Source organism: Microchirus variegatus (genome assembly GCF_963457635.1).
Source record: "Microchirus variegatus genome assembly, chromosome: 11".
NCBI classification, from domain to species: Eukaryota; Metazoa; Chordata; class Actinopteri; order Pleuronectiformes; family Soleidae; genus Microchirus; species Microchirus variegatus.
Window position 1 is genome coordinate 21,885,414 of NC_139812.1, and position 23,333 is coordinate 21,908,746.

At 41.6% G+C, this 23,333-nt stretch overlaps 1 protein-coding gene across 2 annotated transcripts; it reads left to right on the forward strand.

Moving 5' to 3' along the window:
* Positions 1–145: 145 nt before the first annotated feature.
* Positions 146–11,960, forward strand: LOC310934366 (coiled-coil domain-containing protein 6-like). 2 transcript variants are annotated; one of them, XM_083898067.1, is made up of 10 exons: positions 146–437; positions 2,473–2,622; positions 4,507–4,602; positions 5,112–5,240; positions 5,798–5,901; positions 6,498–6,658; positions 7,621–7,777; positions 8,594–8,694; positions 9,687–9,808; positions 10,627–11,960. In XM_083898067.1, the coding sequence occupies exons 1-10, from the start codon at positions 183–185 to the stop codon at positions 10,822–10,824; spliced, it is 1,473 nt and encodes a 490-aa protein (XP_083754193.1). In that variant the 5' UTR covers positions 146–182; the 3' UTR covers positions 10,825–11,960. The 2 variants fall into 2 exon arrangements, with proteins under 2 accessions (XP_083754193.1, XP_083754194.1); XM_083898068.1 differs by lacking the exon at positions 4,507–4,602 and having other exon boundaries at positions 147–437.
* The last annotated feature ends 11,373 nt before the right edge of the window (positions 11,961–23,333 follow it).

Consider the following 23,333-nt stretch of genomic DNA (forward strand, 5'->3'; position numbering starts at 1 on the left):
TGGTGCAGCACTGGGCGCTGCAGTACTGGAGACATCCTTTGAGTGGCGCTGTGGCGACGTGCGAGAGCAAGGTCACACGGCGTAGCATTGTACTGCTGTGTGCGTGCGTGCGTGCGTGCGCTCCCTCCGTCAAACGCTGCTACCACCGTCTTCCCTTCCAATCCCCACACTGTGGCACAACCATGGCGGACAGCGCAAGCGAGAGCGACACGGACGGAGCGGGGAGCAGCTCGGCCACCCCGATGTCGTCTTCCGCTTCAAATTCGGGGAAGCCGAGCATAGTCATCTCACAGTTCCGCCTGGAGGAGCTCACCAACCGCCTGGCCTCGCTACAGCAGGAGAATAAAGTTCTGAAGATTGAGCTGGAGACGTTCAAACTCAAGTGCAAAGCGCTGCAGGAGGAGAATCGGGACCTCCGCAAAGCTAGCGTCACCATTGTGAGTAATGGTAGCAAGCTAACTGGCTAGCTACATGCTAGATGCACGCCACTTGTTTTAATGTTGTGTGTGTCTGTTAGTTTCGCCGTGGCGGTGTTTGGCTTCTTTGGCGCAACACGGGCGTCACTGGCGCAGTTTGTGTGTTTACATTTAAAGCGTTGGTGCATTTACAGGCACGACTCTGGTGTTTTGCTAGCTCTGCTCATATAAGCTAGCTGTGCCTGTGTTGCTAAATTAGCCAGCAGGCTAACTTTGGCTTTGGTGGTTGCACAGCGATAGCCGGCTAATTTGCTGTGTTTTGTCAAGAATGATTAACCGTCACGGTGGCGAACGTTAGTTTAGATTTCTCAAAAGAAGGTGAGTCATCTTCCTGTGTTAGTTACAGGCTGTTAAATTAGCCGATTACTCATTCACTGCTGGACACAGTCACCACAGTGTGTGTCAAACAAGGATATGGCTCGTGAGCAGTGTACTGTGTACAGGGATGGGACAACACACGACCAACAGTTAACTGACTGTGCTGGATGACCTGAAAATTACCGTTATGATCGCCAGTATAATGTTATTTATTTTAAGGTGCCACAGGGACAAGACTGCATTATTTCCTGTCACTCCAGGATCTGATTTTATAATGATCATATTTAACATTTTTTGTGTTTTTTCACATTAAATTGTATCCATGGTAACACACTCTAATACATATCAGCATTCTGTAAAACGTTTCTCATGTGATATTACAACATTGTGTCACACTGTTTTTGTAATGCAATTTAATATTTTTTGTCATTTATATAAACAATATCTTGGTACAGTGATCATAATTATGTGAATCTCAATTATTTTTGCTTTCTATAAATGTGAATTACGGCTGAACAATTTGGCAAAATCAGTCCTGTGGCACAATATTTCTTAAAGCCAAAATGTGTTTCAAATTACCATTTTAGATCATATTCTACAGACTGAAGATCACATCTTTGTTTCTCACAGATCTGCACAAATATCACACAGTAAAACACTAGTCTAAAAATGACCATTCGCTCTAATAGCACACATTGTCGCAATTTCACTCAGAAATAATAACAATCGAGCATTTATTAAAAACCGTTCAGCCCTATTTTGAACGCAAGGGTCTGTCCACTTAGTATATCAAAGCATATTATTCCTGTGATCATAATAATGTTGAGAATTTCCATTGATTTGGTTAGGATAAATGTGAATTAATCATTAGAATAAGAATAATTATGTAAAACATTTCCAACATCATGAATCATATCACAATTGCAATATCAGTCAGAATAATCGCAATTAGGTGTTTTATATGAAATCATTCAGCCATAATGTGACTGGACATTTTCATTATGGTCTCGTGCTTGGTGCGGAATGAAATAAATATCCCAGCAGCAGCATTGGCATGGACCTATGTGTCATATATCGTCATGCACGGTCTATTAGCCTTAGTGTCATAAAATTGTGTAACCGATCTGCCGGATAAATGGTAAGTATGTAGGCCAAACTTAGCGAGCTCTTCTTAGCTAAATGCCAGGCTCGCATGTTGGTAAATCAGCCGTACTGCAACCTGGACCCACTTAATGTTCAAAGATTATTTAGCTATTTAGTTCTCTATTGTCCTCACTGTTTTTGGACAACTGGCAAATCTCTCCAGCTGGCAAAACAGAATGTTGCTTTGAAGTCGACAAAGAGTGAGGGTGGAGGAATATGAGAGTGGTGCTAACAAGGACAGACGGATCATCACTTTGTAATGCTAGATGCTGTAGCCGTCTCGACACATTTCCCATGTTTCACTCTTTCCTCACTGTCAGTCACCCACCACTGCAGTTTCTGAGAGAGTCATAAGGGGAAAAAACTGCTCTGCTCCTTGGCTGAGGGATTACACTGCCGCAGATTTTGGTTGGCCTCTCTACGCCGCTGATTGTAACAGTTTAATCAGAGTAAATGTGATATGCAGTACTGTGATATGCCGTGTCACTCACTGATGTTTCCCTCTGCTCCTTCTCCCTCGATTTCCATTCCGCAGCAAGCACGAGCCGAGCAGGAGGAGGAATTTATCAGCAACACCTTATTCAAGAAGATCCAGGCCCTCCAGAAGGAGAAGGAGACCTTGGCAGTCAACTATGAGAAGGAAGAGGAATTTCTCACCAATGAACTGTCCAGGAAACTCATGCAAGTGAGTGGGAACAAGACACATTTGTTGTCGTTGTTTACATCATGCACACTACAGTATATCTTCACAGCAATTTGAACTTTAACACTGTTTGATGGCAAAGGTCGCTGTATAGAGAAGATTTCTTTATGCTCGCGCAAAATTGGTGTCTGCAGCGCTGTCCAAGCATGTTTGTCAAAAGTTTTCTTGGTGAGGGTGTGTGTTTATGCACTCCACCCTGTATGAGTGCACAAGCAGCAAGTGCATTATCAACTGTCCTGGTACTTGGCTGAAGCCTGGAAAGGCTCAAGATGACTTCATTGCGGCTGCTAGCTTCTCTAAATGACTCTCAAATTACGCTCCTCCTGACTATCGCTTATTTGGTTGCGACTCTTTTCCACCTCTTATTTTCCCCAGCTCTGGAGCACACAGCATGTGCATGCACACACTCCGTGGCCAACCGTAGAGTGACTGATGGCGTGTTGATGTGTAAAGAAGTGGGAATCTGGGAGGGACACGTGCAAATACTGCAGCGGCTTCTGCTTATGGTCAAACATGCAGACTTGTTGGGGATTTTGTTGTCATACTCACTTTACATGAAGCAGACCTGTGCCTGGGTCTGCCTGTAGACTTAGTGATGACAGATTGCCTGTAATGTACATGTAAGCTTATATACAATATGGGCATGTGTTTTGCTCTCGAGATGATGGAGGGAAAACTCGTTATTTATTTTTATTGGGTGTGTAAATACTCCCGTATTCTGCTCTACATTTCATCATCATTACTTATGAAAATTGACTTTTTTTGCTGAAGTTGTGTAAAAATTAAGATGCCAAATTCTGAAAGTGCCTCGTCTTGGATTATAATTAATCAGTGCCTCTCTCGACACATTTTATGACCCATACCCCTTTAAATGAATATATTCCAATGTGCCTGTGTAGTTTTTCCCTTTCAGAGACGAAGCTGATTGAGTGTTGGTTGAATTGCTGTGATTATTAATGCATGCACTAATGAAAGGAAAAACTCTTATGGTTACCATTACATACAGCATGCACACATTACTTCTGTGCTCTGATGTTGCTTACAAATAGCCTCCGTTCAAAGGACAGAAGTGTTCAAACAGACACGGGACATAGCGCCAGAGGACGACAGGAATATAATATATTTAATCGACTACGCCGTGACTTCGCCCATTCCCGTCTTTTCTTTTTTGATTTCTTAAAGCAGATAGCTGCACATCAGTGAACCGTTTGTCGTCCATGTTTCTTTTACACTTTACACTGTCGCTCGATTGGTTTGACAAATCCCATAGTCTGTGATCCCCGGCCTTTCAGTTGTCATCTGCTGAAACAAGTCGGTTTGTGCGAGTGCTCCAAGTCTTTTCAAAATGGGTGAAGACTGTGAAAGTTGTGTCGTGTGTCCCCAGCTTCAGTTGCATCATTCCAATCCAAATGCCAACGATCTCAGAACTTTACAGACGTAAAAACAACAACGGTGGTGGTGCCCTAAGACTTTTTTTGTACTGTTCTGTATGCTACAGCCATACACTGTGATGAGAGCGCATTGCAAAGGATGATGGGTATGCATGAGCTGATGGTCTCTGTAGTTCTCAACTCCCTCTGCTTTGCTCCATTGTGGCTGAAACGGAACTACAGGTTGTTTGATAATGTCACCTCTGTGTGTGATAGTGTTGAGACTCTTGTTGTTGTTGCTGCTGCTGTTGTTGTTGTTGTTGTTGTTGTTGTTGTGATATTGTGAAACTGACAAAACCATTATAACCCTATAGTTAACACGTTCCTTGTAAAACTGTGGAATTGTGGCCTGGTTTACAATGGCTAGTAGTTGTATTAACCAACCAGGGTGGAGCCCTGCCAGCACAATTCCTAAAATTTTTGGTTTGTTAATTAGAAGAAAGTGGCTGCACTGGGTGTGTCCATTGCCTCCGTTGCCTGTGCGCTCAGCCATGACTCTCCTTCCAGAGCAGACTGTATGGATGCAGTCATTGTAAGTTAAGACAAACTATTCTTATTGTTTCTGTTTGTGGCATAATGGAAATTTATTTCCCCTTTCCCGGCTTCTCCCGTAAAAGAATCTACATCACTTTTCCCCGTAATGAGTAATGGCTTATATAATCTATCACACAGCCGTCCCGCTTTGAATCGGTACAGAGCCGCACCCACTCTTTGTACTGGAGAGACGCCAGAGGTGGTTACTGATGTTGCCAAATCATTATTTTACACTGTTTATATCCCAGAGAACTTGCTTCAGGAGAAACTGAATCATTGACTTCCTGTTTGTTTATATTCTCAACGTGTACACAAAATACCATGATCTGAGAGAAGTTTATTAGTTCATTGTGGTCATCGAATGGTTTTGTATGATTCACCACCAAGTCTCTTGTTTTGCTCTTATTTCTCTTCCTACTTTTCTTTTTTCCCTCTTCTCTTGTTTGAATTCATCTCCCCTTTTCCTCTGTCCATGCACTTTCCTTTCATTTTTTCCCCCCGTCGTAGCTCCAGCATGAGAAGGCAGAACTGGAGCAGCACTTGGAGCAGGAGCAGGAGTTCCAGGTTAACAAGCTCATGAAGAAGATCAAGAAGATGGAAAATGAAACCATCTCCAAGCAGTTGACACTGGAACAGGTACGCTTAATGTAGAAGCATTGAAACGAGTGTCTCTGAAGTCACCACTGTTTTCATTTTAGTGATGTGAGATGGTAACATTTCATCATTCTTAATTCTTCCCCCTGAATGTTTGCTGGAAAGAGCATTTTGGTCTGTGGCTGGGTCAAACCTGTGTTTGCAGAAGCCACACCACAGTGTTTCCATGCTCTGATGACAGGATTTCTCTGTAGATGTGCTTGCATGTGTTCATTGTTTCTGTTCAGACTCATGCTCATGTAATGAGTGTGTGCATTTTGCCTGAATGGAGATGTAACAAAAAAAAAACACAGCAGCTTCTTTAGCTTCATGGAAATGTTTCTAGACCATTCTGCATTGTGGTTTTATTCTCCCACTCTGACAGAAGACCAAGCTGACATAATAAGTGAAGCTCTCTGAAAGAGAAGCTTATCTTGACACAGACCTTGATTCTGCTGCAGGGTTTTTTATGTGCAAATCCACCAATGCTTTCCATTGTCGTTGGGAGTTTTCTTTTTTTCCTCAGTCTCTGGAAATGACATGATGTGTTTATTCCGCAGTTGAGGCGGGAGAAGATCGACCTTGAGAACACGTTAGAGCAGGAACAAGAAGCCCTGGTCAACAGACTGTGGAAGAGGATGGACAAATTGGAGGCTGAGAAAAGGTGTGAAATGGTGACACTTTTTTATTATTTTGTACTGCCTGTGAGCCTGGATCCAGAACTTTTCTACTCCCATATCCATAAGCCAAAATATCATTAATAAGCAAAACTAAACAAAAACGTCCAACAGCTTCTATATAAATGAGTCTTTTGAAGCTACAAACTATTATATTCACTGTGTAACATATTGGAAAGTTGAGAAAAATTGAAAAATTGAGTTGATCGGTGTTACCCAATCCTCAAAATGACGTTCTCAAAAGTCCTGTTTTGTGTACAAAGCAAATATATTTGCAGTTAAAGACGAGCAAAGAAATCAGATGATGGTAGAACACAAGTATATAATCTGTTTGCCTTGACATAGTGTTTAAAACTACTGAACAGTAAATCTGTTTTGGAAAAAAAAAAAAAAGAAAAGTCAGGATATTTTTTCTAGGCTGCTGTAGTTGATGTTTCCCATATTTCCTGTCCCGTGTTTGTCTCTGACAGACACAAATACAAACACTCCCTCGCATTCGTAAAAAAAAAATACATGCCACTCTAAACAAGTTACTCTGCTTTACTCTTCAATCTTTTTCTTTTTTTTTCTCTTCTTCAACTAGAATCCTTCAGGAGAAGTTAGACCAGCCTGTATCTGCTCCTCCCTCCCCGAGAGATGTTTCCATGGAGATTGACTCGCCAGAGAACATGATGCGGCATATCCGCTTCCTGAAGAATGAGGTGGAGAGACTTAAGAAAAGCCTGCGCACCACTGAGCTACAGCGTAAGTTGTCACAAGATACACGGGGGGGGGGGGGACACTGTGGGCTCCGGCAGAGGCCGATTCTCTTAAATGTGGACCAAGGATGTGGTTGGTGAAGGAAGAAGCAGTGAGTGGAAAAGTCACCATACTCTCACAGTTGTGGCTGGTTTTACATTGAAAAAGAACAGGAGACGTTTCTTTGCTTTGAGTTGAGACGGTTTACAGCCTCGTAACTGTTTTACGTCAATCACTGGTCATGAAGATATTTAAGGGTCTATGAAGAAATTGATCTGCACAGTAGTTGATTATATAAATTAAATACAATTTCCCCTTAATCCGTCAGGGGTTAAGAAATGCGATGAGACTCAGTTCCACATCACTAGTTTGTCTTGAACACAAATGTACCAGATATGAGCGGTAATCTTACCACAGCTTTTTCTTATTGTCAGGAGTGTCACATTTTTTTTTTCTTTTGTATTTTTACTGTAATATACATAATGTTAAGGGGTTATCAATGAAAAGAAAACACCCACTAAATGTCAGAATTCATGTCAAACTAGATGCCTTAGCATCTCAGAAAATCATCCAATATAGAGTCTGAGACCAAATTCCATTCATCAAAACTGTTTTGTTTAAGTCTTTTTTAAATTTTTTATTTAGTTTTTAAAAATGTTTTCTTACAGATTTAACATCCTGTAAGAATGCATGAACGTTATTCAACATCCTACTGTCTATGCCTTGATTTTGCCACTAGAGGGAGCCGTTAGTCCAACATGAAATATGGTTTGTGGAACTGAAACAAGTAGCAAGAAGGTGAAAATATGACATGGCATTTCTGGACTGATGATTCATTTATGGAAGAGATCAACAACAATCCACCGTCGCCTTGTATTGAGATCTTTGTAGTGATTGAATCTGTACAGTTTTTTCAAAGAGACATGATGTGACTGATGCCTTCTGTTCCATGTCCCGTCTCCTTCCAGACACAGAGAAGCGTGCCCAGTACATAGAGGAGGAGCGACACATGAGGGAGGAGAACATCCGACTGCAGAGGAAGCTCCAGAGAGAGATGGAGCGCAGGGAAGCCCTGTGCCGACAACTGTCAGAGAGCGAATCCAGTCTGGAGATGGACGACGAGAGGTAGAGAAGCAACGTGTTCTGTGTCCCCGTGACTCGCCGGATGAATAAAAATGCCACAGAAACCTTTAAAGTGCAAAACCACGCGTGTCAGCGAATTTAAGGGCAACCGATAAAAGGAACTTCATCTGAAAATTGCTTGGCCAGTTTTTCTGCAGTCTGACTCCAGAGGCATTTCTCTGCACTCATCATTTGTGCGGTTGACGCTCGGCTGAGTGGATGAAAGGTTAGAAAGACAACAAGGGAAGACAGCAGCCATGTGTGGCATCTGACTTCATAAAGCCAGTGTTTATATGGTTTTTAAATTAAAAACACAGCCTCTGTATTGTTCTTCCCCTCTAAAAAGATAGAAAAGTTGTTTTAACGGATTATTTCAAATTATTATGCTTTTAACCACAGCCAGTCATGTTCTTAAACTAAAACAGTGTGTTTTGTTGTATTGACTTTATTAAGACTTTCACAAGCTTCTCTATTTCCACAACTTTATGTATTTGTGTCTCTACTGACACTACAACTTTTTTTACATTCACTTAAATGTTGATTAATAACATTAATCAATTGACAATAAAACAGAAACAAATATTCTACTCTTAAGACAACGTTTACCTAGTTAATGTTTCACAGCTGATACGACAAACTACCACCTGCAAATTGTTTTAAATCAGCGACTTTACTTACCCTCCTGAAAAAAAGAAAAATGTTTTCTACACTGCATCCACAGGATTCTGATCACACCGTGCTCTCATAAAGAACATCCCATCTTTTGTGACGTGAACACTTTGATTCTCATAACCCGCTCGTCTCATCTCATCCCATCAGGTACTTCAACGAGATGTCTGCGCAGGGTCTGCGAGCAAGGACTGTGTCCAGCCCCATCCCCTACACGCCCTCGCCCAGCTCCAGCAGACCCATATCACCTGGTAGGTACCGCTGAGATGACGCCATCCAGGTTATACTGCAGGCAACGAGATACACTACTGTTTGGGGTCACTTAGAAATATCCTTATTTTTCAAAGGAAAAGCCCTTTTTTTCAATGAATATAACATTAGATGATTTAGAAATACACACTCTATACATTGTTAATGTGGTTAACAACTATTCTAGCTGCAAACGTCTGGTTTTTAATGGAATATGTACATAGGTGTATAGAGGCCCATTTCCAGTGTTCTAATGGTACATTGTGTTTTCTAATGGCGTGAGAAGACTATTGGATGATTAGAAAACCCTTGGAAACCCTCGTGCAATGATGTTAGCACAGCTGAAAACAGTTTTGCTGGTTCTTTGACAAAAGGGAAAAATCATTATTTCTAATCTTGTCAATGTCTTCACTACATTTTCTATCCATTTTGCAACTCTTGATGAATAAAAGTGTGACTTTAAATGGAACACACAAAAACATTGTATAAGTGACCCCAAACTTTTGAACGGTACTGTCTATACCACACCAAACAGTGGAGTTTGCCATGAAAAACGAAGATTACTATTGTCAAATTTTACAAACTCATTCACCCTAACCACCTAACCTCATTTGACGTGGATGTGAATGCCAACTTAATACATCTTTACTGTTCAAAAACAAGTTAAATCCCAGGCTTTTTGTTTAGTGGGAGTGTGCTATAGAATGAGTCCTGCATTGTGATTCTGATGTTGAATACAGCAGCAGGGGAAATGCAGAAAGGTTTGTTTGTCCAGCAAGATATCAGATTCCATCCCTACTGTTTGCTCAGTCATTAAACAGACCTGCATTCTTCTTTCCGTTGCATTGTAGCGAGTCAAGTCGTACAAACTGCACTCGCCCATTCTTTTTGCACTAAATAATCCAGGAACTGGTGTTAAGAGCAACCTGAGTACTTCGCATTAAACATAGACGAGTACACAAAGCATGTGTAATTGTGTCTTCCTGTCTCGCAGGTCTCTCATATGGCAGCCACACGGTCGGCTTCACCCCTCCTGCTACTCTGTCCAGAGCGGCCATCTCCCACTATAACACTCCTGCCCTGCACGTTCACGGGAGCTCCTCTCATGCCGTAGCAGTAAGTGATTTTGTTCCACACAGACCTCCATCATTTAACTCCAGTTAAATCATCGAGGGTGGGTGGTTTCCAGGATGTAGCAGGTGTTGACAGGGGAGCAGCAGCTAACGCTATCAGCCCAGAGTTTCACAATCGATGCATCGTTCGTCACTGTTGGTGTATCGGCCCACTCTGCTCTTTACTGTGGTGTGAGGAGGTTTCTCATGAGAATTGGGTCACTGTGACACACGTCTGACTGAATCTGAATACTGTTTTTAACAGTATTATTTAATACGTTTCTCTGACTCTGTGTTTTCAGTCATTCCACCACCTGTTTCTGTTCCGACATTAAACAAATCACTTCCTGTGTGCAGCACGGCAATGTAGCCAGGGCGACAGATGATAGACTTCTGTGTGAACAAAGCCGTCGATGGTTCAAATGTAACTGTTCAAATGTTTAAAAAGCTGCGCCCCGCACTATTTGTCACCATTTGTCAAGATTTAGCAAATGGCCTAATGTACTTGGTGGACAGTCGGTCACTGTGACCTGAAAGATGAGAGCTTTTAACACCATAACAACATAGCAGTCTGGCAGAAGCCTCATGACTGTGAGGGAGGAAACATGACTCACAAACAATCTTATTTTCCTTCAGTGCTTTTGGAAACACGGAAAAGCTGTCTCATGAAAAAGACTCCGACAATGTACGACCTCCCCTTTTGTCTCATTGAAGCGATGAGAATAGTTCCTCTTGTTTTTCTGTACAAAATGTTTCAGTTGTTTAACTTGAGATAAGTGGCTTATTTTGACCTCCTTCTTTTTTTTTCTTCCTCAAAAACAGAGGCCCTCCCCAAGAAGAAGCACCAGCCCCGACAAATTCAAGCGACCAACACCCCCGCCCTCCCCCAACACGCACTCAGGGGCCCTGCAGGCTCAGCCTGCGCTACCCCCACCAGCGCAACCCATGGTCCAGTCCATGTCCTCCCCGGCAGCTATGTCACAGCATGCAGCAGCACAGCAGCATCCCTCCCAGCCTTAACGCCACACACACTCACACACACACACACAAAGTCTCTGTCTTTTTGCCCCAGTGCGCCCACTGAATGCCACGATGCTACCGCAACAGCAGCTTCCATCATTACCAGCTCTGGAAGTCAAGTTTCTAACTCTTTACCAACTCCAAAAAAAAAAGAAGCAGCTTCAAAAATGTTTTAAGGTGGACGGTAAACGAGGCGGCAGCTCGGTGGAGTTTGCCCACGCCGGCCAAATCCACGCGTGGCGTCGCTTAACTTCTCTTAAAGAAAAAAAAAAAGGAACGGATGGACAGGAAAAGAATGGCTTCTGGGATTTGTGGGCCAATTATTTGTTCCACCTTCTGTCTTGTACATGTTATGTTTTTGATTTCTTTGCTTGGGACTTTAGCTGGTCGGAATTGTTGTTGTGGCGCTTCTAAGACAGCACAAACAGCACATACAGTACGTTTCATGGTGGTGTTTTTGCGATAGGTTTGATGTTTGGATCGATGGATGGATGGATGGACGGACGTGTGGCTAGAGGAAAATGAATTGACAGACCGACGTGATTGATTCTTTTGCGAGCCTATAATCCGACACTCAATTGCAATCATGTCCTCCACTTGAGTCTAACCCCTCACCCCCTTTATGTCTCTGATCAGTGTCAACTGTTCAACCTGCAGAAAAAAAACGGCTTTGATTAGGTCAAACAGAGGTGTCATAAAAATCTGCGGGGAGTTTCTCCGTTACGGGGCATTTGTCAAACAGTGCCACAGATATTTACATTTCTGAAAGAATTCAAGGCTCTGCTGCTCTTCACTGATAATGAACGGAATTTAAAAAAAAAAGAAAATGAAAAAAGAAACATCAAGGAGGACGGATGCTGGTACATAACCACAGATAAATGTTGCCTTTTGAGGTGTTTAAAATGTAGTCTGAGGTGTTACAACTTAGTCATGTACTCAGTCTCTTCTCTGCTCTTCTTCTTCTTCTCTCTCTGGTGTATTTCTGAAAGCTTGTATCATCCTAATGGATATTCCTCATCGGAAAAAGGAAAAAAAAAAAACATGATGCTCTTTACACTAAATATAAATACTGCTAAAACATTCTAAATGAATGGTACTGTTGAACTAAATTTCTATGTCTGATTAAAGCTCTTGAGATGACGACGTATGTTTTTAATCTGCAGTTTTATTGTGTAGTAACTATTGCAAATTGTATTTGGATTGATTGTTCTGTGTATTTTTTTGCATTTGTCAAGATTATTTCCCTTTAGCTGCATTTAGTGTTGCATGTGGACGGAGCCAGATTAAGAGAAAACCGCCAGCTTAACGAGAAGCCGATGTCCCGCGAGTGTCTTCACTTCAAAACTGGTAAGACTTCCTCATAATGGTACAACCGAATGAAATCAACAACAACTAAAGGTCATTTGAGGATAAATTCAAATTTTTCTCCCAACTTTTCATCTAATGCGACAAGAAAATCAGAGTTCCTGAACGTATCTCCTAAAGTTACCTGACAAAGGATGGCGAGAAAACACGCTGATGATGCTGATATCCATAGTTTGAGCTTTCTCTGACCAATAGAGCTCAGGAAGTCGTGTGACTTTATTTGTTTTTTTAGCAGCATGATGGCAGGAATAGACATTTCCCACGGCCCCGCCTTTCACAGACATATCCAGATCTGCAGCATTCTGACATCTTCCACTGTCTCTTTGTGATCATTACCCTCGTTTTAATAATCCGACTAATGCCTTCACATCACAACAAGGGCGTGTAAAATAAGACACGTTTGTAAGCATTGTACTCTTTACCTGAAACGAGGTCATCACTACTCAGACATCCCATTCCATTGTGGCTTTTCATTGCTCCGTCTCGTCTCTCCCCTTTGCTTGTACAGAACTGTCGGATCACGCTGGGACACAACAGCTATCCATCATTTTCACTTTTTGTGATGACAGCCGGGGAGGAGATGCGTTGCCTGGTCTATGGATTTCCTGCCAAAATGGAGTTCTGATTCTGTTGTAGTCTGTTGCATGATGGGACTGTGCAACGTATAAAATGACACTTACCTTATTATTTTCTCTTAATGTAACTCAGCAAGAAGAGCCGTGTTCGAGACCCGGTTGGAACAAGGGCCTTTCTGCATTGAAGTTTGCATTTTCTCCAGGTTCTCCTGTTTCCTCCCACAGTCCAATGGGGATGAGGTCAATTGGACACTCTAAATCAGTGGCCCCCCACTTAATATCGTGTTATAATGAAAACATGGCCTCACCGTCTTTTAAACACAGTGTGTAGCTGAGGCACATAACGGTAATAATAAGATATCTGGTCATAACTATCCCATTATTAAAGATATCATATACAACGTTCAATTACATATGTAAAGTGTGTTTGTTAGGGCCCGAGCCACGAATGGCAGTGGCCGAAACGGCAGTTGTCCACACTATTATTTATGGTATTTAAAATATATGCCCGTTTTTGATATTAATACATTAATTTTGCATTATTATTAAAGGCGCGATATGTAAGAATGTGGCCAAAAACAGTTACTACATTCAAATTCAAAATACCGAGGTCTTTTAGGTTTTCGTTTTCTGACTTAACTGGCAACCCGTGGTTGCTCGGCAGCTGGGACTCTACTGACTGCAATGATTGGTAGACGGCGGTAGGTGGCGCCACATGCCAAAACATAAACATGATTTGCAGTCTGCAAAAACATTTTTTTTAATGCAAATATTTTGTCTGTACTGTTGTTGTTGGTGAGTTCCGTTTGTTTTATGAACATTATTCCTGAGTCTCTGTGACATATTAGGAGGATTTTATGGCCAGTTGCTTTAGATTTATTACATAATGCACCTTTAAGTATACGTGTGATAACATGATGTAATATTGTGAACAGTTGTTTTTTTTCCCCCCACTTTTTGTGCTCTAGGCCGGCCCCCTCTTGACCATGATAGATGCACCTTGGCCCCCTGGTCATTTGAGTTTGAGACCCCTGTTTGTCTCCGTGTGTGTCCCTGTGATGGACTGGTGATCTGTCCAGGGTGTGACCCTTCCCCCCCCCCCCACAGGACCCTCATGTGGAAGATGGATGGACTCAACTCCACATGCTTCCCGTGATACCCAGACAACCTCATTTCAGGTTTGGTGACACTGGAAAACCGCAAACCAGACACTTCCACCTCTCTGTCAACAGATTTCATTGTCAGTTGGCAACTAATTATTAGACGTGATTATAGTGTAAACACACCTGCCACCATCATTTGTGAATGCAAATCTTTTTTCAAAGAGTCGATTGTCGCGTCAGGCCTCAGAACGGAGCCTCCGATTGCTTGAGTCCTGCACAAACATTAAAGTTAAAATATTGACTCTGTAACATGATGTTAAACTCTAAACTATAAGACTGTTTCAGCATTGTGTATTCAGCACAAACCAGCTAGACCAGGAACGTGAGAGAAAAACAGGGTGTTGATCATGACTGTAATAACTGTAATACATTCACATTCAAGTGTTCCAACCAGCCATGACCAGATTGAAAAACCCATGCCCACACACACACACACACACACACACACACCCCGTTCATACATTTGATATCGTATTATTTTTTGTCCTGTGACTCGCTGCTGCTGAGCGTTTCTGAGAACTTGTGTGTTTTTTCTGCAGTTTCCTCCCTTGCTGCTGGAGCCGGGGCAACCTGAACTAATCCAAGCAGGAATCTGGTCTGGAGGCTCGGGTTCACCATGCTGAGCGCTGAAGTGCTCGTTCACCTCTGCAAGCTTTGAGGATCACGGTAGGCCCGAACCTGGGGGAGATTTACCCAGACTGCAGGGTGGCTCAGTGTGTTTACATCTGCCAAGCCTCTTACGCAAAAAAAGCACCAGGGGTGCGGCTTCTCAAGTGTCGCAAAAGGGATAGAGGAAAAGAAAATATACTCGATAATATAAGGTTAGGTCATACAGAAATGTGTGTGTGTGTGTGCACTTTTTAGGTAATATTCATTACTCGTGTTGTTTGGACTTAAATGTGTTGACACAGTCACACTGTCAGGTCAAAACACGAGGCCCTATGAGATTAAGAAAGGCTCAAAGTTTAGATTAAGGAACAGGTTTTGGTTACTGTGTCCACACATAATGGAAATCAAAGTCCGTCCTAATTTAGATAATATGAACTCTAAGGCTACTTGGTGTCAGAGTAAAAGATAAATGGTCTTCATGGCTTTGTGTCGGGAACATTTTGCACATTAAATGTTCAAATAACATGACAATAAATTCAAAGGTGGCACGTGATAGAAGAATAAAACCAGGGGTTCTCAAAGTTTTGATACCTGAGGGCCAATTAAGGAACCCAACATTGGACTGAGGGTCTCCAAAGGAAAAAAAAAACCCAGAAAGAAATCCCATTTGTAATAATCTTAATGACCAGATTACAGTTCTACAGTTTATACTTATTGGTCTGTATCTAATATCTTAGTAGCTCCTGGATTAAAACTATCAACTGTAATTCATTGTGGCCGCCAGAAATGTTTCTGCGGGCCGCCATTGACTTTGAGAACCAATGGGTTAAACCAAATCTTGTTTGGTTGGGTTAGAAAAACATTCCGTTGAGTCGTCAAGATATTTTGAACATGAATGAATAAGAACAAATAAGTAGCAACTCATTTATGGACATCTCTGTAACAGTAACATACAGTGCATCTCGACTAAAAGGTACGAAAATGTTAAATATTGCCCCCCAAACTCAAAAATAAGTCACATTAAACAGTGTTTAGCAAATATTAAGGGTCCCGTAATGGCTCCATGTGGGACGCCGTCATCTTTCCAGTCTATGTAGGGAAATGTTTTTTAACCAACGAGTGGGTGACGCTAATCACACTTAGCGTGAAGACTAAACCCTGTTCAGTGACTGTTATTCCGGTCAAACCATGACTCCATGTGCAGCAGATTATGCAGTGGAATCACCTGACGACTCACGTACATTCACTGGAGGAAAAAAAAAGTGTTTTGCTCCGTTTTCCCTGAACGTTGTTTCCGTAAAATACAAGTTTTTACGTACATTTGAACAAAGATTTGATATCAAATGAATCACACAAATGAAGTATAGTTTCCCTTTAACAGACACTGGGTTGAGTCAATTTTGCGAGCTTGTGAAACACATAACTGACTGTAACGGTGGTCGATGGTGTATCATGTAACAAACTCCCTCGTCCTCCCTCTGATTCACACACTCTGTTCCCTACGTGCTCTTCTTCTGGTTGAAACTGGTCCAGGGAAACATGACATCGATGTGACGTCACTGAACTGTACAATTAACATCGCTTGCTCTCTTTTTTCTCCCCCCCCCTCCCCCCGCCCTCTCTGACTTCTCCAAACAGAAGAGGATTATATATTATAAAGCCTATTAATCTCTTCTTTAAGTCCCTTTTTTGGCAGCAGACTTTCAGATCTGGGAAAAGCATCAAAGTTGCTGAAGAATTTCAGGTTCATTAAGGGGTTGAAGGAACATGTCGACGTCTGGTCTGCTCTGGTTTGTTCTCTTTGTTCTCCTCGTCTTCTTTTATCACTCTGCTTCCTGTTCTTTCTTTGGTCTTTACTTTTCCTGCAGAACAAAGCAGAGACTGTATACTTGTTTCTATACTGTGCCTGATCCTAGGTTATTATGGGAGTGGGTGCATTGTACTACTACTACTACACATACACACAATAACCACTCTGTGTCCCACACATCTCAATGCATATGTGTATAATGAAACGCAGTCACATGGAGTACTTAATGTATACTTGAATATATATTCGTAATGTTTTTACATGTAAAAAATATCACACGTATAGGTAGCATGTGCTATAGTATGAAATACAGTATATGAGGTAAAAAGTAATGTCATGTGTATACATATTTCTAATATATATATTGTTTGTGTTCAAGTTTGACTATATGTATAGAATCATAAAAACTGTCACCGTATAGGTAACAATGTACACGACATGACATACTGTATATGTATAAAACATTATACATTTCTAATATACAGTTTGTACATATACAAATGTTACTATTATATGTGTGTGTGTGTATGATGTGCATGGACAAGTAGAATGTCCATATATTAAATGTACCGTATGTACATACGAGATTAAAAAAAAAAAAAAAAACAGTATATCACATGACATGTATGGATATATTTCTAATATAAAGTATGTGCATAAATACATTTTACGGGAAGAATACAGCACATGACCACATGAATTAATAGAATGTTCATTCATGAAATAATGTGGTAAAAACAATTGTACATGCATATATATATATATATATATATATATATACCAGGCATTTCAAAGCATAAAAGCATTAAAAAAAAAAGGATAAAAGCATTTTTTTTTTTTAAACATAAAAATGTAAAAGTTGCAGTTACAGCTGATGCAGCAGTGTCAGTCATTGTATTTGTATTTTTTTTTTTTTCACAGTGGTTCACAGGCTGTAGATGGATAAAGGTCTGGATTGTTTTGTCAGAGCTGCAGAAGAAAGAAGAAGAATAGAGGCAGTGAGTGCGCCCTGCTGGTGTGATTTGGTTGTGGTTGTCGTGGTGGAGGTGGAGGTGGTGTCGTTAACATCTACATCAACCGGTTCAGACTGGACTGATGTCATATTAAGAGTGTGTTCCTGGAAAGAGAGACAGAGAGACAGAGAGAGAGAGAGAGAGAGAGAGAGAGAGAGAGAGAGAGAGGTCGGTGCCTCTTCACAGTCACTCAGCAGCACCTTCACACAGTGTTAGAGGAGTGAACAAAGCTCCAGTGCCTCCACTTACTATAACACTTTATTATCATTATTATTTTTTTATTTTATTTTTCTGAAACTTTTTTTTTTTTTTTCTTATTCTCAGATGTTTTTTGGAGCAAAGAGTCTGATCTGTGTTGTGCGACCCGGACACCCACCAGGTAAACACCTTTGTCTTCTACTCTACGTTATTATTGTGTGTACTTTAAAAAAAAAAAAAAAAAAAAAAAATCCAGAGTAGCTGAGCCGCATCTCTCACTTACGCACGTGCGCTCCCGGCGCGCAAAAGAGGAAGCGGCGCGTTCTTCTTCAGCTGCTGCTGCTGCTGCTGCTGCTGTCGGACCAGCAGGAACAGCTTTGAACCGGTTTAGTGCCAGCTATAAAAGGCCGACTCTGACTGATGCACAAAGCGCATTGTTGACACAGAGAGAGAGAGAGAACGCTGCTTCTCCACACACACACAGACACACACACTCAGAGCAGCATCCGTGGACGATGCTCTCTCCTTCGTTTCATTTGTGTTGATCCCACACGCGACACGAGGATTTTTCACGAGGAGAATCCTCCTGCATGGAAAGTTGGTGTTGCGCTCGCAGCTGTGCGCGCACCTGCTGCTGCTGCTGTTGATGCTGAGGTGAGTGAGTGTGTGTGTGTTTGTGTGTGTGTGTGTGTGTGTGTGTGAGTGTTTCCTCTCAACCAAAACAACAAGCGCCTGTTTGTGCGCAAGATGCAGCGGTGATGGAAGGAGAAGGTGCCGCCATTGATATTGATGATGATGATGATGATGGTGCATTTTAATGTGATTTCCATAGGGAATTTCTTTAAAAAAAAACAGAAGAGAGAAAAATAGAGACTGAATATCCAGGCGATGAAAGGATACAGTCATTAGTTGGGAATGCTGACTCAGCAAAGAGCCATTCACATGTGACCAAGAGTGGGTCTTTATTTTTTTTCCCCCCTCTTTTCTATGAAGTTTCTTTGAGCTGCAAATTATTCATGAAAGAGGGATGAAAAAGTGATTTATAAGGAGCAGGCCACACACAGATATGTTACATGGCCCCAGGATGGAGATTGGGTGGGATGTTGGTGGTGGTTGTTGTTGTTATTGGTGGTGGTTTCCTCCAGCAGGGCAGTGCAGCTGCCTGTATTTCCCCTCCTCTAAGGTGTGGTTATAGAGAAATTAACAAAAGTGGCAGCAGCGGCAGCAGAATGTGTTAAAGTTGCAGTCAGTGAGTTCAGGAGCTCACACAGGTGACCTCCCCTCTCCCCTCCCTCCCCACCACCACCGCCGCTTGTACTGCAGCAGCTTTCACTTCCACAAAGGCTCTGCGTAAGTACACATGTAGGAAACACTCACTTTTTAATTTGTTTTATTCACCATTCTGTGTGTGTGTGTTGTTGTTTTTATTTTTATTCTCCAGGATCCCCTGATCTGTCCATCCAAGCCTCACCTGTCACCTCCACGTCATGGCTCCGTCGGCTAAAGTCCTGGACGGAGGCTGGGGGTGGGCGATCGTCGCCGCCTCGTTCATGGCGCAGCTCCTGGCCTACGGGTCGCCGCAGTCGGTGGGCGTCCTCTACCCGGAGTGGCTGCAGGCCTTCCAGGAGGGCAAGGGCATGACGGCCTGGGTGGGCTCCCTCGTGGCCGGTGTGGGACTCATAGCCAGTGAGTAACACACACACACAGACACACACACACTGTGTTATGTAATTGAGTGAACTGTTGTGTTGGCATCAGACAATCTCTCTCCGCTGACATGATTAGCTGAGGTATTATAATCTTTATATTAAAAGCACTGAGCAATAAATCACCCAGATTTATACCATCTCCTCACCACTGATAACACCGCGGATACAAAAACAGTTCAAAGTCAAAACGACTGTGTGGATGTACAGTATTTACTGTACTATAGCTACAGGTCTCATGTTTTTTTGTTTTTTTACTGGGTCTGGAAGAATAAGAAATGCTGACGTTGTCACAAAGACGGTCGCTCAGATGTGGCTCAGTGTGCAGACCGAGCTGCCGCTATTGATTTTTCAGGGGGAGAGAGCAGCAAGTGCAAGTCATCCACGCCATGACTGTAACCTTTGTTTTCTTCAGTCTTGTAATGTTGTTAGTGCAAATACTCCGTTACTGTACTCGAGTACAAAATATGTGTACTTTTACAGCTTTTACACACATTATGACGGAAACGCAGCGACATAGAGTATATGTATGCTTTAATATATATTCATAATGTGCAGTTTTTTTTTACAAAAAATATCACACATATAGGTAGCATGTACTGTAGTATGTACATGCTTGTCCTACAGTATACGCAAATGTGAAGTAAAAACATATACGTCACAGTAACGTGTATGCATATTTCTAATATTATTTCTATTCAAGTTTCACCATATGTATATAAAAATAAAATGTGGGCCACAGACCACCAGTTTGACACCTCTGACACATAGAACATTTAATAACCAGGCATTTCAAAGCATAAAAGCATTAAAAACAAGGATAAAAGCATTTAAACAAAAACAAACTGAACTACTCCACTACATTTCCTCTAACTATCTTTGTTACTACCTAATAAAATCCAAATATATATATTTTTTATAGCTGCTTTACATTACGTTTGTCATCCACCCATTCACACTCTTCAACATGGGGTTAAGTGCCTTGCTCAAGGGCACATCTAGACGGCGCAGAGCCAGGAATTGAACCCTCAACTTTCCAGTTGAAAGACAACTTGCCCTACCACTGAGCTACCGTGACTCAATCCTTAACTAAAACTTAAGTACATTTTATATCAATAAATTACTTTTGATACTTAAGTAAAGTAAATCTCATGTACTTTTACTGAAGTAATGTTATTTAAAAAGTCAATTACTGTATATGTAAACCTTTTCTCAACCACACAAATAAACAAGCATACGTCACGTCAGTAACACTGAACGTTCATCAACAACAACAACAGTTACGACGATAACCTTTAATCTAATCCAGAGGGAAGGGAAGACAGATTGTAAACGTGTGTATATATATATATATATATATATATAGAGTATGCAGTATTTATATCCTGCACCTTATCATAAATGGAAGGTGAAAAAGGTAAAGGTCTAATAAGTCAAATAAAACATGACTCATGAGTCAGTATTTTAAAGCCACGCTCAGTGACTGTATCGAAGGGGTCAGTGATCGCGATCGTCATTTGTTTACGTTTATGTAATAAACTTTTAAACTGCCAGGACACAAAAAAACACTGCAATAGAAACCGTCTTACCTGAAAAATACTAGAGAGGCTCAGTCACTTAATCACACGAGGCGGCTGAAGCTTGTGATGCTTCGCTGCTTCCTGATGTCACCAAACCAGGTATTTTGTTATTGTTTTGATTCAAACAGAGATATACAGAGAGAGAGAGACTCTCCTTGTGGCTGAATTGACATTCTGTGTGTTTAAGGTAAACCTTAGCTGTCGAGACGGTTGCGGCGCTCGACCGTTCTTCCCCGGGTGGAGACAGTGAACGATATATGATATGATGATGCATGAGTTCAACAACCTCAGCGTGCACGTGTTCAGTTAGCAAAAAGGAAAACGCTGCACCACGAGGCTCAGTTTGTACACTCATGTACAGTAAGTGTGGGGAAAATAAGGGACTTAAGGGTAAATCTTAAATGTTAAATGTTACACTAACAGGTTGTTGAAGTCGTCCCGATGCTGATTATAGCCACACGGAAACGGGACAAACCACATGCCATCTCTTTTCTTTCTTAAAAACCACAACTCAGCAACACAGCCAAGTAACCTCCAAACACAAGAGTATGACGACGACAACAACGACAAAGACTGGGACAGTGAATGCCAGTGCAAGAGAGAGCGAGAGAGGCGGGATTATGACATCATTGTTATAGATATAGATTATCAAAATATCATGATTCAGGTTATACCAAAACCCTGTTTCTGGTGTGGAAGAAACATCAATACGATTCCATGTGGACAAGCTTTAAGCCTTTGTGTCTCTAAGAAAAGTACGAGTGAAAACGGCGACTCGTGTCCACACAGAAAGAGTTCTTCTGCTAAAAAAATCTGGTGATATGACTGTTTGTGACTGCCACTAACGACAATCCCATAATCGATTCACCTGTTGATTATTTTCTCAATTAATCGACTCGTTTGGTCTAGAAAATGATCTGTTTTTAAGACAATTTATGAAACTATTGACACAAATAATAATGACTAACTCCATAGACGTGACGATGCTCTCAAATCTTCTCCTTTTGTTCACAAGCCAGGATTTAGTCAGTTTTAATGATTTCTTTGTTGTTCTATGGAGCAAAGAAACAAAGAAAATATTCACATTTAGGATCAGAAAACATGTTTTCATTCTTTAAAAAATACAAAAAAAACACTGAATTTAGTCATCGATTAAGAATCAATTAGTCGAGTAGTTGTTTCAGCCCGAGACTGGTTGAACATTTCTTGCCTCTGCACTGCTGCTGTATACACACAAACGCTCCCTCAGTCAGTCAGATTATATTTATTATATATTTTTTTAGTTTTCACAGCAAACTAATAATGTTGCGTCATTTCTTACCGCAGCTGACGGTTTTGCGTTAAAAAAAAAACAGAACAGCTCTCCTCACGTCATGGTCTTCATTGATGTGGCATCAGCGCTCGCAGCCTCCCTTAGTTTGACCCTAATGAGACAGTGACAGTGTCGTGACCCAGACCCTGCAGAGCTTTGTGAGGAAGCCTTTGATTCAGCTGAGAAAACACACACACACAAGGTTCTGCGTTACGTAGGGACTTGTCGTTTTGTCGTCATAATTGGGCCTCTGTTTGGACTCTCTTGGACGCTTTATTTTTTGTTTTCGCCGGAGTTTGTTTGTTTGTCTGTCTGTTATTTAGCAACATAACTCGAAAAGTCATGGACGGATTTTGATGACATTTTCAGGAAATGTCCGCAATGGGACCAGGAAGAAGTGATTACATTTTGGGCGTTTGACCCAGGTGCGGCGGCAGGGTGTATTTTGTACACTCTTAGAAATAAGGGTTCCAACAGCGTCCTTCTACAAGGGCTGAGGTTCTACCTGGAACCATTTGCTTCTGAAAAACCCTTGGTAAAAAGGGTTCTTGGTAACATTAATGGTTCCAGTAAGAACCATTTTGATCCAGAGAAGCCTTTAAACCTTTAAAACCCCTTTCCTGAACGAAGGGTTTTAAAAGGGTTCTTGGTGGAACCCTCCAAAAGGGTTCTCCTATGAGGACAAGCCGAAGAACCTTATATGCTTCTACTTAGCACTTTTATTTCTAAGATACACTCTTAGAAATAAGGGTTCCAAAAATGTTCTTCTACAGGGGCTGAGGTTCTACTTGGAACCATTTGTTTTTCAAGGGTTCTTGGAAACACTAATGGTTCCAGTAAGAACCATTTTGCTCAAGAGAACTCAAGAGAGATTGTAGGCACTTTGCCTACAACTTGTTCACAGCATTTTCCTGCCTAAATGATTAGGGTAAAATATTGCTAAATGCGAGTAGATGAGTAGATTTTCAAAGTCTAAAGGGGGGGGGGTGCCTTGGCGGAGGTCTGCGCTCTCCGAGTGCTTTTGTAGTTTTTATTGTGGAAAGGACAGTAAGCGTGTAAGTGGAGCGAGAGGAACTGTGTCAAGTCGTTTTGAAAGTGAACCACAACACGTTCTCATCACCATCCTTTGTTCTCTTCTACTCCCTAACTGTCCTTGTTTCTTTTCCCTCTCTCGCTCA